The sequence below is a fragment of the Borostomias antarcticus genome (assembly GCF_949987555.1).
Source record: "Borostomias antarcticus genome assembly, chromosome: 8".
NCBI lineage: Eukaryota > Metazoa > Chordata > Actinopteri > Stomiiformes > Stomiidae > Borostomias > Borostomias antarcticus.
In genome coordinates this window covers 8,033,730-8,052,760 of record NC_140241.1, presented here as the reverse complement: position 1 = coordinate 8,052,760, position 19,031 = coordinate 8,033,730, and the positions used below count along the sequence as shown (strand labels likewise).

At 47.0% G+C, this 19,031-nt stretch overlaps 1 protein-coding gene across 1 annotated transcript in view; it reads right to left on the bottom strand.

The window, feature by feature from the left end:
• Nucleotides 1–6,733: 6,733 nt before the first annotated feature.
• Nucleotides 6,734–19,031, bottom strand: part of adgrb1a (adhesion G protein-coupled receptor B1a) — a gene marked incomplete at both ends in the record, with an annotated part of 59,658 nt that continues 47,360 nt past the window's right edge. The window contains 11 exons of the mRNA XM_084442431.1: nucleotides 6,734–6,928; nucleotides 7,992–8,147; nucleotides 8,692–8,727; nucleotides 10,548–11,224; nucleotides 11,813–11,852; nucleotides 11,960–12,055; nucleotides 12,590–12,761; nucleotides 14,208–14,306; nucleotides 16,877–16,936; nucleotides 18,353–18,438; nucleotides 18,814–18,880. Coding sequence (XP_084298557.1) covers nucleotides 6,734–6,928; nucleotides 7,992–8,147; nucleotides 8,692–8,727; nucleotides 10,548–11,224; nucleotides 11,813–11,852; nucleotides 11,960–12,055; nucleotides 12,590–12,761; nucleotides 14,208–14,306; nucleotides 16,877–16,936; nucleotides 18,353–18,438; nucleotides 18,814–18,880 — 1,684 coding nt within the window. The remainder of the gene's footprint in view (nucleotides 6,929–7,991; nucleotides 8,148–8,691; nucleotides 8,728–10,547; nucleotides 11,225–11,812; nucleotides 11,853–11,959; nucleotides 12,056–12,589; nucleotides 12,762–14,207; nucleotides 14,307–16,876; nucleotides 16,937–18,352; nucleotides 18,439–18,813; nucleotides 18,881–19,031) is intronic.

Here is a 19,031-nt window from a genome sequence, read left to right as displayed (position 1 = left end):
CAACTCCGCCCCCCCGACTCCTCCCCCTCCACTCCATCGGTGGCCGGCGAGACAGATGATTCGCTGGCAATAATCAGGAGGAATGGTTTCTATCATTGTGTTCGAGCTGTGAGGCTAATACAAATGGATGTGCTGCGGATAGGCTGCTACAGGAACACTCTAATGTCTGTCTATGTTCTTATTAGCTCTCTGTCCCTCAGGTTTGCGGGGGTTCTAATTCCTCTCTTCTTTTCTTGAGGCTTTGATCGAGGTCGGCCAGCAGGATTCTAATCAGAGAGACAGAAAAACAACTATTTTCAGCCTTATTTCATCGATTCTACTTGATGAAGGTACACGATTCCTCTTGGGGTGCATATGCAAGTAAACATGATGCACAAGTAAACCCGACACACAAATATGATACACCCACACACACACACACACACAAACACGCATCATGTGAATGATGTACGGTACTATACCTAAACGGATCATGCGCGCTGGGCCTAATTACACAGCAGAGGCAGACAGAGGGGTAATTTCTATATAATTGAAAGGAGGCCCCTCCTGCAAATTAGCCTGACTGTAATTATCCATCACATGTGGTGTGAACGCAGCCAGCGCTGCAACACACACACACACACACACACACGCACAAACACACTCAACCCAGGCGCCCTCCCTGAGAAACGAGTTAAACTACACTAAAGCTTTTCGATAAGGAAAGTTGTGTTTAGAGGGTAGCTTAACCACGGCTAGAGCTTTCACATTCATTCACTCATCCCTCAAGACAAAATTACTTATTACAATTTTGCAATTATGGAGTTATAGTTTGAAACAGCGCGCAACTGAATTTCGACTAATAGCAGCATTAGGGCTTCTACGCTGCTCCAGGAATCAAACTGGCCCCCTATAATGAATATGACCGTGTGTGGGGGTCTTCGTGCCCCCCCTGACATGTGTGTGTGTGTGGAGGAAGCTTTGCACGGCGCTGTGATAAGACCCTGGCTATTACAGGACACGGCTGGATCTAGCAGTGACGTTCGGCCGCCGCGCCTCTTATCTCCACCCCACAGTAATCACCTGGCCCCAGCATCAGTCTGGACACGGATAAGGGTGTCCGGAGCCCACGGACTAGCGGTGTGTGTGTGTGTGCGCGTGTGTGTGTACTTGTATTTGTGTGTTTGTGTGTGGTGTGCAGGGTGTGGGAGGAGAGACTGTGTGCATGTGTGAGCGATTGTGTGTATGTGTGTGCATGCGTGTGTGTTTGTCTGTGTGTGTGTGTGTGTGTGTTTGCACGCACAAATATCTTCTGCTGCAGTAATTGCCCTCAAAGGTCTGGGTAATCTTCCCCTTTCTGATGGAGCGGTCTGCAGCTGGAGCTCTCCATAATTGCTGGGCGGAGAAACTTCCAAAAAAGCAGATGTCCTCATGAATTACTGAAGCAGCTCTGAAAAATTGACCAAAGATGACCAAAGATACCGAGCCTGCGGAGTTGTCTTCTCTTAACTTTGTCTTTGATGTGCGGCAAGTTGCCTTTACTAAACTTAAGATTCTCAGGTCTGTGTGTGTTAAGGAAAGGTAAAGCACCTCTTATCCCCTGATTAAACTTAGCTGAACAGGAGGGCAAGTCCTGCCTGAGGAGACCTCTCCAAACTCCTAGCGAGTAGCTACAAGCGACCGGCGTCAGCTAGCATCTCGTTTGAGTCTCGGTCCATCACTGGCTAATGTCGGCGGACAACCTAATGAGGCTTAATTGGACGCTAACGTCTGTGGTCTCATTGGCAGGTTGATGTTAATGCCTGTGGATGGAAAGTTAATGACGGCCTAGACCCGGGGTCGTTGACGGACGCCCGACGTGTGTGTGAGGACAGGAGTCAAGTGCATTCAGGTTCACATTGCATTGACACTCCTTGTTCATAGAGCTATGGTAGCAATAAAGAGGACAGGAGAGAGGAGGGAGAGGAGTATCGCACACACACACACACACACATTCATGTTCACACGCAGCTGGCACATACGCATGCATACAGTACATGTGTGTGCGTGTGTTTGTGTGTGTGTGCATGTGTGTATGTGTGTGTTTGTGTGTATGTGTTTGTGTCTGCGTGTGTATATGTACAGTATGTGTGTGTGTATGTGTGTATGTGTTTGTGTCTGCGTGTGTATATGTATGTGTATATGTATGTATGTGTGTGTGTGTGTGTGTGTGTGTGTTTATGTATGTGTGTGTGTGTGTATGTGTGTGTATGTATGTGTGTGTGTGTGTGTGTGTGTGCATGGCAGATGTTGCTCTTCGTAGCTGCTTTGGGAGACGGTGACCCTGCCTGGGTACAGCTGGCCAGCGTCCAGGGGACAGAGGGGTTGAGTAGGCATGACGGAAAGATTCACGCTGAATATAGACCTTTGAGCTGGATACCTACCGTACTGTACATCTTATTATGCTGATAAGGAAGTAGCTCTACAATGTCCATGGACATGGTTAGGGGACAGACTAAGGCTACTGCTCCACTAAAACCAAACTCCATTGGAAGGGCCCTTTTAGTCGTGGCTTAATCTGTGTTTGAGAAATCAGTAATAGTAAACTTTTAACTATAAATAGTTAATAGATCATTCACAAACTGTTAGTTAATGAGTTATTAATGATGTGTTAAATGCTTGTTAAAAGTCAGTTCATGATTGACAACTATCCCTTATAAATAGTTAATAGATCATCCACAGACTGTTAATGACTTATTAATGGCATATTAAATGTTTGTTAATAGTTGGTCATTGAACTATGACTTATAAATAGTTAAAGATCATGAACAAGCAATTATAAAACTACTTACTAATGATTTGTAAAGTATTTGTTAATAGTTGATGCACCTACAGCTGGCGTCATCTGGTCTTCCATCAGGGAATCCATCTTAAGACTTAATACATATTGAGAAGTGAGTAACAAATCATTATAGGGTAACACTTTATAATAAGTGCACACTATAAAGCATTTATGAATTTAGCTTTTATAAAGCATTATCCATTCAGTATTACACATTAGTAAGCAATTAATTAACACATTCATAAAGGTTTTTGATCTTCATTAATAAGCTAATTTTTCATACTTTATAAACAATTTATTTACCATTTGTAAATTACATATAAAATCAATTACATACAAGTTTTTCATGAGTTATTAATGGTTCATCAGGTTGTGTATAACGTGGAAGTTAACGATTGACAAACTATTTTTAAGTACTTTATGCATGCATTTATCCATTTAATGAATTAGACATGCACAAATGGTTAGTAAGTGGGTTAATAGATGCTTAATAAACACTTTATAATACTGTAATTCATGATGAATTCAAGTAGTTATAAAGCATTTACTAGGCCATTGGTAAAGTATTATGTGGGAGTTGATCTAAAGTATCAACTATCTATGCTTTACACAGCCTTTACTAATGAGATATTAAAGCTGGCAATGCAATTGCAATCAATTTTAACTAGTCTGCAGTGTATTCTTTTATTTCTTGCACAGGGGTGCTTTTGAACCCTGGTCTTTTGCAGTGCAAACACCTGTCTAAACCATTAGGCCACCGAAAACAGTGACACAACTTGATTTTCTTAAAACCATGTCGATTAGATTATAGACCATATTGGGACATTATTCTAAAGTTGCAACTATTCCTTATTTGCTAATGTTTACAAATGTTTTAAATTAGTAAACTCGTAATTATTATCAACTCATTTGTAAAAGGTTTAATATATGTGGCAATACCATGAGCCATACACCTTTTTGGGACGTTATTCTTAAATTGCAATTAATCCTTATTTACTAACGTTAGTGTACAATGCCCGTGGAGCCGTTGTGGCTGTTCCATCCATCCATCCATCCATCCATCCATCCATCCATCCATCCATCCATCCATCCATCCATCCATCCATCCATCCATCCATCCATCTGTGTACTAGTGTTAGTAAATGAGGAATATTTGCAACTTTACAATAAAGTTCCAATAAGGTCTATAAACAATTGACATGGTCTTAACAAAAATATTTACTAACCTTTAGATGATTTGTTACTTTTAACAAGTCATTAATAAGTATTTAAGTAAACACATGTTCATGATATAGTAACTATTTATAAGGTGTAGTTTTAAATCATTAACCAATGATTAAAGAACATTTAACACATCATTAATTACTCATTAACTACCAGTTTGTGGATGATCTATTGCCTATGGGATAATTGTAAATCATTAACCGACTATTAACAAACATTTAACAAATCATTAGTAACTAATTATATAACAATTTGTGAATGATCTATGAACTATAGTTAGAGATAGTTATTCTAAAGTGTTACAGATAAATCACATTTAGAGTTTGCCTTAGGAAGATGTGGACTCCATTAGAGCAGCGTGTAACACATCATTAAAAACAAAAAAAAAAGTTATTACTAGGCACAATGTAAATTGCAACCATGCAGTCATTTCCTAAGCCTCACCCTATTACAACGAGGGAACTTGATCCTTTATGAATATGTTAATAGATAAATTGATGGCACCATAATTAGGATGCTAGAGTATAGAAGCCGTGGTTAGATTAAGTAGGCAAACACCCTCTGTTTGCGCTGGAATAGTATTTCCCCCTGTGTACTGGCCCTTCATGACCCTCGCTGATGTGTTCCTTAAATCGAATAATAACAGCTGTGACATTTATTTTCCGGACTATTTATGACGGATTAAATCTTTATTAGCGGACCGTTCATATTGGGTTTCTGTTCGGGAGGCGTAAATAATCCTCAGGCCATTACAGAAACACTGCTCACAATTTTAATCACACACCGGCCTGCACACACAGATGCAGATACACGCTCACACACACACACACACACACACACACACACACACACACACACACACACAGGCACGCACGCACGCACGCACACAACAACAACTCAAATAGTCCAACAGTTAATCATATTGCTAGGCCATGCGTTCCGTGTGCATATGCATTATAGAACTGCGAGTCAATATGGGGCAGAAAATAAATTAAACCAAACTAACGTTTTTATTATATAGATATACTTTTATTAGAAATATGACACATTCATTTTGTGCTCTGAAAACTGTACATTAACAAAGAGGCGACCCCAGTGAACTAAAAATGGGAAGAGGGGGGGAGTGGTGGGGGTCAAGGGGTCGTAGTTCAGACACGTACAGATCTGAGGGCGTGACGGTCAGTGATATCAAAACACACACTGTTACATAGAAGATACGGAACACTCGTATGGTCCGGTACCCTGACGGGATGAAGCCTTCAGAATCCCAACAGCCATGTTCATATTTATAATAATGATAACGATTATCCCCAAGCACGGTAAGAAAGATATTTATAGGCTAAAATCCATTCTGTAGAACTCTGTTGAAATAATTACAATGCTGTACAACAGGACTCCCAAGGAGCCTTGTGCTTTCTCCGTGTGCAACCAAAACCCATAGTTCGACCTCTTCAATGTCCAACAGTATATATTCAACATATATATTTATATATATATATATATATTTATTTAGTCATCTCACTTCTCATTATTAAGCATAATTCTTTTCACACCAGTACCGTTGTCGGTATTAGTACCATTGCTGATGTGTTTTTTTTTTAAACCACCTCTAGGAAATCCACCATGTTTGCAACATATGTACCAAGCCTGCTCGTACATCAAGCGAACGACCAATCAAATACGGCGTCCCCTCGGCTCCTACCGCGATCATTGAGGTTGCGCCCCGCGAGTTGGAGCTCGGTGATGTCATGACGGCGGCCAGCTGTGCAGGGCCTCGCCGTCCGTCCGGTTAGGCCTGCAGTGATGTCACTGTGGTGTCCGCCAAAAGGGGAGGGCAAGTGGCCCTTTGTTTTTTTGTGTTTTTTTTTTTATAGCTGGGAGACGTGTCATGGGCTCCCGGCTTGATGTGATTGGCTCTTTGCTCCATTGGGGGGAGGGAGTGAGGGGCGGGGGGGTGGGGGGGCTGAGGCGGGACAGTGGAAAGTGGGACAGGGGGTGGTTGGTGGACATAGAGGGGCACATTGGGACACTTTGGCAGTCTGCCCCCCCTTACACACACACACACACACACTCTCTCTCTCTGCTGCCTCAGTATCTGGGGTCGTTACTGTTGGGTCAGTTCCTGTCCAGGACCTCGGGTCCAGATATCAGGGCAGAGGAGGAGGGGAGTCCAGCGGGCAGTTCTGTCTGCCTGGATGGTCTCACTAACACTCCTAACGCCAGACACTCAACATCAGCAAGGAGAGAGACGGAGAGAGAGAGAGAGTGAACACAATACTAGCATAATGGAGGACAGGGAGTTGATGATGCTTCTGAGCCCATGATGTTTTGTCCTCCTCTGTTTCCAAGGGTCTCTGTCGAAAACTGTTCATCTGGTAAACACTGGGTGTGGTAACAACCCTACTCATAACCTCCCTTTTTGAAGACTGGCATTGTGGGATAAAATGTAATAACAGCATCACAAAAATGTATAATAAAAACACAGAAAACCTGTTAACTCTCTCTCTCTCTCTCTCTCTCTCCCTCTGCTTTACATCAACCAACCTCTCTAATCCCTCTCGTTTTCCCTCGTTCCCCCTCTCTCGCTCTCTCACCCCCTCTTTTTTCACCACCCCTTCCCAATTTATTTTCTTCCAGCCTGTTGGCCAGTAGTGGGCGTGGCTGAGAGCATGGGGGCGGGGCTAGGGGGTGGGGCCGGACGGTCGGGGGTCACACCTCCGTCTGGAGGTCCATGATCTCCTGCCCCACCAGGGGGATGGTGGCGCTGGCCTTCTCCCACTCCACCGCCTGCATCTCCAGCGGCGAGGCGGCTAGGGGCTCCAGGTCCTTCCTCACCCAGGAGGGGGGAGAGTGGGTCTTCCTCACGCCCTCCCAGGCCCTCTTACTGGGGGTCTGCTGCTTGTCCTGCATGGGGGGGGGGGCAGGAAGGGGGAGACAGGGAGGGAGAGACAGGGGCAAGCAACATCAGAGCTAGTCTCTCCCCGAACTCAAATATTACGTTGAATCGCTGCGCTCCGCATGCTACATCATAGAGTCTGTGCCACTTGGCCGCCCCGGCTGGTTGTCTGTGGGCGGGTCTTGGGGTCTAAATTGAAAGAGTGACGGTGAGAACCACGTATTTCAAACACAGATGCGGGGGACCTTTCAGTTCATCGATAGGATGCAAACTTCTAGCAGTGCGCGGTCCAAAATATCGTTGTCCAATTGCCTGATCGCAACGTTAAGTTAATGTTTCAATGCAAGCCTATATGCATTAACGTTGTTATGTGGAGTGCAGAGATTCAACGCCATATTTGTTGAGTCTGACAGCAAAGAGAGACTTTAGGCAGTGCTAGCCCAGGGTAGGTGGGCAGGACCAGGTAGGGTGGGAACGCAAAGAAAGCAAAAGTCGTTACTGATTGGTGCCCCCAGGATTTCGGGGGTTACCAATCACTGGCCAGGATTCGAAAACCAGTTTTTAGCATGAAGTGTCCCAGACCCATATAGAGATCTGCAGCACACAGTAGCATAGTTAGCGTAGCTTACATAGTGCATCGGCGTGAGAACTCTCTTGGGTCTGGTGTTGAGACTACATCAGAACTGACCCGACACAGGAAACACAGGAAAGAGAGAGAGAGGGAGAGAGAGAGAGAGAGTGGGAGAGAGAGAGAGAGAGAGAGAGAGAAAGAGAGAATGAGAGAGAGGGAGAGAGAGAGGGAGAGAGAGACAGAGAGAGAGAGAGAGAGAGAGAGGGAGAGAGAGAGAGAAAGAGAGAGACAGAGAGAGAGAGAGGGGGAGAAAGAGGGAGACAGAGAGACAGAGAGAGAGGGGGAGAGAGAGAGGGAGAGAGAGACAGAGAGAGAGAGAGAGGGGGAGAAAGAGAGGGAGAGTGAGAGAGAGGGAGAGAGAGACAGAGAGAGAGAGGGAGAGAAAGAAAGAGAGAAGCAGAGAAAGGGGGGAGGGGGATAGTCTAAGAGGCGGTCCTTACGCTCATGTTGGTCTTGTCGCTGCCTCCTGAGGACACGCTCCATCTCTTGGCGGCCTTGATGTCGACGGGCGGAGACTGGTCCTTGTCCGAGCTGTGGATCTTCCTGTTGAGATCCTGGAACATGTCCTGGTGGCGTTTCCGTGTGTGCATGATCTTCTACACGCAACGAACAACAACAGCAGCTGTCTCAGCCCACATCCACCATTTTACACTCCCCCGACAAATACTGTACATGTGTTTCAGTAGTTTAGAAACATTTGCTAAGAGGTTTTCTGCTGACTCTAATCCTGTCTATTTTTCCTGTTCTCAAGTTATTCCCATCTCTAGGACACATATGGTCAGAATCTAGGAGTAGAGGGAAGACCAGGTGCAAACCGTAAAAGCCAACTAGGCACTAATGCACAGAATCTATAAGAGCGTAACAATGAACTATGTATAGAATCAGGCCACACCATGACTATAAAATATGGCACAAACTCAATGCTAGGTGGTCCGATCAGACTACATGGAATCTATGGTGTATGTCTGTGACTGACTGAGGATCCTGTCTGCTGTTGGACTCAATAAACCTTCAGTTGACTACAATTCTGTTTCGGCGTACTATCCTCTCCTCACACTGACTCTTCAATACCAGAACTCCATAATTGATCAACATTAGAGTCTATTTTAAGAACGAATAGAGAAATATGTCTGAAGTTACCTCAAAGTCCAGCTCAGCGTAGCGGGATTTTCGTCTCTGTAAAGAGAGAGAGAGAGAGAGAGAGGGAGAGAGAGAGACTAATGCATTCTGATATCATCGAGCCGACGAGTGTAGAAGTCTTTCCAGCATTCCCCGCTGTGTTGCAAGATCAGTGAAACAAGTTTGTTCTTCTCCACTGAGAGAGGAGCAGCGAGGAGTGACTCATGAGAAAGCAAATGGAGCTGACCCCGTTGGCGTGAGCATTCGGTAAACAGCTTGTGACCGAGTGACCTTTCAGTCCTCGGCATCGGAGTGGCAGAGGAAAAACCTGACCTTCAGGCTGGCTGGTGGGTGGCCGAGGCAGCTGCGCCCGCGCACTGCATTGTGGGTAGCTTGTTTGGCCCTAAGGAGGAGAGACACCAGCAGGATGTGTGTGTGTGTGTGTGTGTGTGTGTGTGTGTCTGGCCACACGCTGTGCGCTGGTCAGTGTGTCTTCTTCTGTGCCCGCCTCTGGGACACACTCAAGGAGTGGATGGTGAAATGTGACCTTTTGAGAGATGGTATTATTCTGCAGAGCTGGGCAAGTGAGGGGTATTCAGGAATATGCTCCTCACTGCTGCGATGGAAATGGTGGCGAGACTGTTTCTAGTCTTCTGAGCTTGAAAGGGACACAGTCACGCTTGTTTCGGTTGATATTATTTAGATTAAATGCTTAAATTCTGTGTGTAGGCCTTTTTCAAATCTGCCGTGTAGCCGGTTCTGATATAGGCCCGTGGGAAATACAGCGGCAGAATTGCGGTAAAACTTCAAAGGGTGACGTGACTGTCACTGGACTTCAAAGGGTGAAGCCGAGGTATTTCCCATGATATAGTAAATTGCTGACGGTGATTTTAAAAAGGCAAACAAACAAAAATTAAGCATTTAATCTATCTAATCTGATTTTGATTTGAATTAACAAAGTTGCAAACCGATCACAGGTGAAAAAGGTGACAAACATGCAAACCCATAAATACACAGATCAAACAAATGAACTATTTTGGATTAAAAACAGCTATTTTCACCTTAAGGTGACAATTCTGCACCCCTGATTAATCAGTCAATAAATAATATCAACTTAGACCAAGTGTGACTGTGCCCCTTTAAAAACATGCAATTATAATTTCTGCCTTTAATATTTAAATTTAGAGTTCCATTTGCTTGTTGAAAGCGTTTTAAACTAAATGAATCATCCATCTTTGATAGAGGATCATAGTGAAATGTGAACATTTACCCGAAGGGCAAGGGCTTCCCCCCTCAGCTCCTACAGTACTGGACTACATTACCCATGTAATGTAGTCAGCCCTAGTCTGACTCAAAGGATGTAGGTTTTGGGGATAACCCTTGCCATTCGTATTACTGTCCAATCAGTGGCGATGGAATTAGATTCAATAGGCTCTGTGCACCAGCTCCACTACTTCCTGAAAGGAAGTGGGCATCTTTATTTCCTGTCCTATACTATTGGATTAAGTGAATTATCAGGTGTGCGCTGGGTGTGCCGCACACCCAATCAATCACTTAATCCAATAGTATAGCACAGGAAATAAAGATGACCACTTCCGTTCAGGAAGTAGTGGAGCTGGTGCACAGAGCCTATTAAGATTCAATCCAGAAACCACAACCTGGCAAGCGCTCCTCCGAAGACGAGTGTGATTGGTTTAAAGAAATACAGCGTCCCCCCGTCCCTCCCCTTATCACCGAACAGTAATGAGTCCAGGCAGACCTTTCTCCAGCGCTGGCGCAGCGTAAACCGAGTGTGGAGATGGGTGTGAGATCTGGCTGTGTGAGACTACCGTAGCCCTGAGAGAGTAGAAGAGACATGGCGGGTTCGGCTCTCCTACCTCCAGGGAGCTCATGGACAGCGTGGACACCGTCTCGCTCTTGGACATCACGCCGTTCCCGGAGTCGCTGGCGTCGTTGCACGCCACGCCGCCGGTCACGTGGGTCTCGGCCGACGACGCGTTCTGCAGGCCGTGGACGGGCGAGTCCCGGTCAGAGCAGGACACGCTGACCCGGTCCGCCGGCAGGCTCTTCAGCCCGAACCCGGGCACGGGGGGCTCCACCGCCGCGGCGGAGTTGACCAGGTGGACGAGCCTCGTCTGCGGCAGCTGCTCCATGCCCAGGCTGTACTTGGCCGCCGGGTCATCCTTGACCTTCCTCAGGGTGCCCATGTTGTTGTTGGTGGGCAGGATGACGTAGCCCCCCACGCCCCCGCCGTCCGGACCGCCGCCGCCTCCCTCGCCGGATCCCCGCGGCAGCTCGCCGTCCAGCTGCTTGAAGAGCTCGCCGTCGCATATGTAGATGGACTTGGCGCCCGGCAGCTCGGTGCTGATGCCCTTGGCGGCGCCCGCCTTCTCCCGGCGCAGGGTGAGGGTGTGGCTGGTGTAGTCGGCCATGTTCTGAAGGTGGACCTTGGCCATGCTGGCCGGCATGGTGTTGAAGTTGGAGCCCTTCTGGAGGGTGAGGGGCTGGGAGGAGGCCTTCTCGTCCCCCTGGAGAGAGGAACGCTTCAGGGTACCTGGACAGAGAGAGAGAGGGGGGTGGGGGGGGGGGGGGGTGGAGGCGGTGTGACGCAGAATCCTAGAGAGGAACTCAATGTTCAATCGCACAGACACCCCTGACAGCAAACCGAAACAGCTTTTTTTGCGAAGTCGAGTAGAACCATCATCGAGAATCTCGGGTATGAAAACAGACTCCTCTCCTCAGTGAAACCACTTCTGGCTCACAGTGGAGAGCCAGACAGCATTCACTATTGAGCGCTGGCTGGGTAACGGCGTCAGACAATGTCCTCTCGACATGACAAAATATCTCACGACAGCCCCCCACCCCCAGCACGGCGGAGAGGCGCGGAGGAGCGCGGCGCCACGGCTGCCCAGGCAGCGCCGAGGAGGAGGAGGAGAGGAGAGCCCGTGGGGAACGGACACACCTTTTACCATGATCAAGTAACGAGTGAAGCCTGATGATGAGATTAACTCATCTGGTCTCACACAAACGCAGGCACGCGTGTACACACACAAACACACACACACAGGCGTTAACCCCCCCCCCTCACACACACGTTACCCCTCACACACACACACACACACACGCTCGACGTGCTGCTGACCTGATCTGCAAGCCATATCCACATCTTTCTCGAAATCAGTCTAGAGAGTAGAGAGAAGCACACGTGCACATATCAGCAAGGGCATGAGAAGAGCCGCACAGTTTTCATATCATCAGACACATTTCAAACCAAAAAAAAGGTTGGTACCATCAGCTGGGCGTGGCCGTTCTGGAAAGATCCGCCTGAGTCTCCGTTGGCGTCCTCCTGACGGTCCACCACACGGCACTTGACGGCTTCCTGGACCTAGAACACGCCACACTGAGGTCATGACCCTAGTCCGACTCAACGGATGTAGGTAGGTTTTGGGGATAAGCCTCGTCATTCATTTATTTCCGCCCAATCAGTGGCCACGGATCTGAATCCAGGGCCCAATCAGATTCAATCCAGACTATGAGAAACCACAACAACCTAGGAATTGCTCCACTAGAGACGATTGTGATTGGTTTAAAGAAATACAACGTCACCCCCCCCCCCCCCCAACCCCCCCCTCACCCCCCCCCCATCAACAAATGGTAATGAGTCCAGCAAGACCTTTCTCAAGCACTGGTGCAGCGTAAACAAAGTTTGGAGATAGGTCTGGCTATGACGACTATCACGACTCTAACCTGTCCAAAGCCAGCTGGCTTGGGAACACTCCCAGCCACACTTGAGTTATCTCAAAACAACAGAAAAAAGACATGAAAAAAAAAACAGACAAACAAATAAACAAATAAATAAAAACAAGACCCCGAAAACGACCGAAAATATCCATCGTGACGATGAGACCGGGCCCCATACCTCTCTGCGTAGGATGCAGTGCACCATGACGATGACGAAGCCCTCCAGGGAGTCGAAGACGGCGAAGAGGATCTGGAAGAGGGCGGAGCGGCGGTCGGTGATGGCCAGGACGGCAGACATCCAGGTGAGGGCCAGCAGGGGCAGGACCACGCAGGAGCTCCACAGCGACGCCCTGGAGGCCGGGAGGGGAACAGCAGTCAGAGCAGGAAAACGAGGCCCAGTTCCAACAGGATACGCACACGCACACACACATGCACACATCCATTAGAGACAAAGGAGGGCAGAACTACAAGACAATACTTACATTATACTTACATTTAGCTTTTTATTCATCCAAATGCTAAATAAATATTGTGCTTATCAAGCATTACCTCTAACATAGTTGCCCTCATTGTCTATGGTAGAGAGGCAGCTTATTTACCATGAATATGGACTGTATAAACATATGACTAACTTTAATTGAGTAAATACATATTACACAATTATGCTAATATCACAAACATACAACCATAATTCACTGCAATATACGCACAATATATTAATATGTATGGTATGCATGTATGTTTACGATGTCATGTCAGTCAAACCATAATGAGAACAAACAGCAACAGGAAGGGAAGGAGCTTAGCAGCAGGAAGGGGAGGAGCTGAGGGGAGAACCCAGGAGTGAGATGGGAGCAGGAAACAGAACCGAAAGACAAATGGAAGAGGCCGAGGATAGAGGGAGGAGGAGGAGGAGGAGAAGGAGGAAGAGAAGGAGGAGGAGGAGAGAGATCGCTTCTCTCCTGGTCTTAAAGGACATGGGTCTCTCACTCTTTCCATCAGGGTTGGCTTTGTTACTTTTTACCCATCACATTTTTCTCCTTCAGTCTCAATCAGACCGTTTTTGTTGTTGTTCTTATTGTTGTTGTTTTTGTTTCTATTGATTACGCCATACGGTTTTGTATAATAAATGATGTTATGCAAACATTGAGATATTACATTTCTAGTGAAACATCATTTAAATCTAAATCGTAATATTCGCATTTGGCTGGCCATAATTTATGTCAGTGCTGGTGACACTTTTAAAACTCCTGACATCTGTGGAAATGTGTGGGGAGGGGGCAACTTAACTCACACTTCATAGCACGACTCATATCTCACACACACCCTTACGCGCACATTAATTAATATGCCCAAGTGAAGTGCCCATAAAAACATCCTCCATGAGAATACAGCCCTGCTACTGATTCAGGGGGCTGGGAGGGGAGGGGGTGGGGCGTCGCTAACCCGAGCGCCACTGGGTGCTGTACTTTACAATGACTCATCAGCTAGCTGCCCTACCGTATGTGACTGTCGCACACTCATAGACACGCTCCAAACACACACACACACACACACACACATCTCTCACTGTGCGTACGAGTAAATGCGCACATACTGTACGTGTGATGAACTGGTACAGTCTCTAGACCTCAGCGGGGGCACAGAGGAGGGGAGGAAATGAAAAGAGGGATTAAAAAAACAGAACCAAGTGAGGAGGAGGAGGAGGAGGAGGAGGAGGAGGAGGAGGAGAATAGGCAGAAAGGATTCAAACAGAGGTGCAGCATCAGACTTGGTAAATAATTAGCAGGACTAACATGGCGTTACTGGTAGCTGTGGTTGAAACGTCAGCCGACGAGATAACTCCGCACTTGGCACATTTGAGCGTCATATTGTACAGTGGCACTGTCATCTGACTGCAAAGTCAAATTAACACACTGTAACATACAGAAACAGGATACAATATGCACATACATACACTTGCGCGCACGCACACACACACACGCGCGCGCACACACACAAACAGAGTGAGACAGTATCCTCTCTCTAGCTCTCTCTCAGGGCCAAGGAGTGTGTGTGAGTGTGTGTGTGTGAGTGTGTGTGTGCATGTGCGTGTGTGTGTTGGGGGGGATGGGCGAGATACGACCACATGGTTGGTCATGTCATTACTCTCCGATTCACTCCAGTGTAATTGATTGATTGATTGATTGATTGGTTGATTGATTGATGTTTCAGAACACAACGTGGTTCTATAGACCCTATAGACCGGCTCTTCAATCTCTGGGGATGGCCGAGATGGTGGTGCAGCACGCTATCTCATGCAAATCTCTATCATATTACTCACTATGTTCAATCATGTTTTCATGTGCTCTTAATCCACATTTCTGCATTCTTATAGCATATAATATGTCATCTTAATGTCTAATTTGAAAAAATTCATCTGGGTCGATTTTTGGTTTGTTTGTTTTCCAAATGCATGGTGAAAATGTTTAACACCGCTGTTGACATCTGTCCTCAGTCTGCTAGCCTGAATGACGACAGGCATTACTGAACTCTAATATAAGGCTAGCACACGTGAATAACCAAGCTTCAGAATCACACACACACACACACACACACACACACACACACACACACACACACACACACACACACACACACACACTCATACTGTAGCAATCACAGCAGTCCACATACACTACTTCTTAGTAACCATCAGTAGTGCATGTTAATTACCACTGCAAGTTCAAAAGCCAGTGAGCCAGTGAATATGTGTGTGTGTGTGTGTGTGTGTGTGTATGTTACTGGTTAGTGGTTACCAGTGCCATATTACAACAGTGAGTACATCATACATTCAAGATGCCTCCCCTCTCTACTTGTGCAGTTCCAGGAATACGGCCCCTCCCATCTCTGGGTCAGTCCCACACATGCGGCATCTCTGGTCTCATGCCTGTCAGCCGCCATACTGCCCTGGCTCGTGGGTTACTGCACATATAATAGGTCGTATTATACTGAAACGAACAGACCTTAGGCCAAGAGACATCTAATACAAGCTGGAGAGCGGTGAAGAGCCGTGTTACAAGATGGCCTCTTGCAAAACAACAATTAAAGTCTAAAAGCTCAGAGATCGATTGTATAGCCCCTACGCGGTTAAAACACATCATATAAGAAATTCAATTTCAAGTAAAAGGGCAATACAACCAATAAAACCTGGCCATAGGCGATGATATTAAAAAGCAATCAGTATTTTTTGAAATACAACACCATTTCCTCTGTCTTTATGAGAAAGACAAACGGGAGCTTAAAGCCACAATGACATGCATCAGGCTGAGAAAAGACACACACGCTAAAACACACTCACACACACACACACACACACACACACACACCAAACACCCGGACCCCGTTCTCCTCTGACTACACGACCTCCTGTTCAAAATCAACCTGCGACAGTAGCCAAACGAGGGTAAAACACCTGCCCAGGTCAGTCAACGGCAGAGCGCACAGGAAACAGGTGATAGACTGTCTAAACAGAGCGCCTGGCTGAACGGGAGTCCACAAACCGAGCGCTGACACACCGAGGAAACCACTCCTCACATTCTCCCAGTCAATTAGGCTCTGAGAGGGGGCTGTGACAGAGGAGGGTCACACAGTCTGCGGACGATGACGCGGCGGATGTTAATTGGGTTCGTTAAGCGTGTCGCGCATTTGAACCTTGAGACAGGCGTGCAGGTAGTGGGGCGAGAGAGGGGGGGGGGGGGGGGGGTCCGGACTCTGAGAGAGAGAGAGTCAGAGAGAGAGAGAGAGAGAGAACGATATCCGCCACTCCGCCAACATTTCTTTTTCTTCCACCCTCTTCTCGGCCACCCACACAGCACTGCCACGCCAGGCTCCGCCCTCACATCGCAGGGGGGGGGGGCGGGAGGTTACTGAGGAAGTCAGGTCACACCGTCTGACGATGGTTAATCCTCTTAGTACCCACTGCTAAGCAACCATTACTGTCAAAGACACGTTCATTTTTAGTCACTGTAGCATCGACACACCCGCACGAAACCATGCACACACCTGCAAATACTCACACACACACAACCACACACACGCAAACACGCACGCTCACATAATGAGTCTGGTTAAAGCTACGGTTAATTGTCTACTCTGTTACACTCTGTTCTAGACATAATTCAGTCCATAATTATACACTGCCGATTAGTTACTTGATATCCACACTAAAATCTATTTCGGTAAGCGCTACTACAATTAGACAGTATGTAAGATATTCCTTAGAGATATTATTAGATTCCAGTAGGAGTTAGGGTAGAGGTACATAGCCAGGCAGACAGCAGGAAGGTGCTACAGTATTAAGCCAATCAAAGGTGCTTGCTACAGGAAGAGGATTAGCAGGTTCGGCGATGGGCGGGGCTAATAGCTATAGGAGTGTGAGAGGGGCAGAGCTTTTTTATTTTTTAATGTAATATTTTTTTTTTACCCAATCACTGCTGACATGGGAGGGGGCATCTGAGATTGAGGTGTTCCTGATTGGAGAGCCCTGAGTGAGAGAGAGGGGATTCTGTGCAATCTCAGACATTATGATTCAGACAGCAAAAAACATGTACAGTTGAAAAGAGATCATTGCACAGGCAAACATCGTTGAGAGAGAGAGAGAGAGAGAGAGAGAGAAAATAAATAACATTTGGATGCACTAACAATGCCAATGAAGACAGCAGCCTGCGAGCGAAGGAGACAGGGGTCAGAGTTCGTCTAAGGTCAAACTGGGGTTAACGATGATGGCCCCTGTCTTGTTTGAAGTCAGTGGCTGACTAGAGGTATTTTACTGTCAGGGTAAGTGCAGGTGGAGGCGTATTGTGCAATGAACCATTTAAGAGGCCAAAATAGCAGCGGTATTATCCTCTATCGGTTTGGTTTTTTTGACAATTGAAATGCTTTTAACCATATCAAGACTGAAACTAGCCATGGTGGTCGGTGAAAAGTATACTGGACAGGAATGGCTATGGGAATGACCAGTAGTAAGACTAGAACTATAAAAGCGACGTATTGGGTGCAGTAGAAGTACTGTAAGAAGTGCATTTGAGTATTTTGTTCTTTCCCTCTCCCCCCTCCTCAAGACCCCTGCCCCCCATTCACAAAAAAGCAACCAAACAGAAGAAAATATATAAGATATGAACAGAGAATGGACATACAGAAGCCTCCATAGAAACACCTGCAAGAAGGAGCCAGAGTGATAATGTAAAAAGCGACAGAGAGGGAACCAAAGGGAAGCGGTGAGATGAGCACCGATGCGCCATCTTGATTCTGAACAGGACCAATAACCAGACTCCTCCCTCCCTCCCTCCCTCCCTCCCTCCTTCCCTCCCTCCCTCCCTCCCTCTTACCTTCCCTCCCTCCCTCACTCCCTCTCTGTTTGTCCTGCAGTTATCGTCCAATCACTGATCACTGTCTAGGCCGTATGGGAACAGACACATTTTCGTTGAGCTGTTTACTTCATTTTTCTCTCTCTCCCTCTCTCTCTCTCTCCCCTTCTCTCCCTCTCTATCTCTCCCCCCTTCTCTCCCTCTATCTCTACCCCTCTCTCCCTCTCCCCCCTTCTCTCTCCCTTCTCTCTCTTCCTCGCTTTCTCTCTCTTTCCCTCTCTTCCCCTCTCTCTCCCTCCCCCTCTTCCTCGCTTTCTCTCTCTTTCCCTCTCTCTTCCCCTCTCTCTCCCTCCCCCTCTTTCCACCCCTCTCTCTCTCCCCTCTCTCTCTCTCTTTCTCTCTCTGATCTCATCTCCTGAATTCTACTCTCACTCCCCAGTATATCTTGCAGATTTCCTATTTTGTTTTGCTATTTTTGTATTATTTAAATGGGGGTGGGGGCAATAGCATCCCTAGCTCCACCCCTTAGGCCACCCCCCCCCCACGCTGGTTATAGGTCGACCAGTGAAATGGATGTATTTTGTGAGGCATACCCCGCCCTCTCCTTCAGTTTCATATCAGTAATGCCGTCTTTGGAGACCAGTTTGTTAAATACCAGAATCCCGATAACCATGTTGACCTGTCAGAGAAAGAGAGAGAAGAAGACGTGAACACACACACACACACACACACACACACAACCACTCTAGCTCTCTGGCATGGGTAAAAAACCACAATGCAATTGTGGTTGTCATGGCGTAGTACAGATGCATTAGCCACTCAACGAAAACATCCATCAGACAACCACACTCAGTAAATCTGGATTCTGGGGGACCACGCGATGAAGTGGTATTTGCTGAGTTAAAATGTGGGTGGGGGGGTGGGTAAAATGGGACATCTTATCTTAGGACATAACAACACTACTAGAGCAGAGCAATTATGGCTTAGCTCCGAGGCTTGAGAAGCAAGGGGGTGCGGAAAGGAGGAAAGTTATTTTGACAGAGAGAAGAAGTACCAAGACTACAGCTGCTGCAGGTCCAACAAACGCATAAAGCAGACCGCCTTCCAGGGATAGCCAGCAGCTGGGAGGGAGAGAGAGAGAGAGAGAGAGAGAGGTGGGAAGGAGATAGAGAGGGGGAGAGAGAGAGAGAGGGGGGGGGGGGGAGAGAGGGGGGGAGCGAGAGAGAGAGATAGAGAGGGGGAGAGAGAGAGAGAGAGGGGGGGGGGATCGAG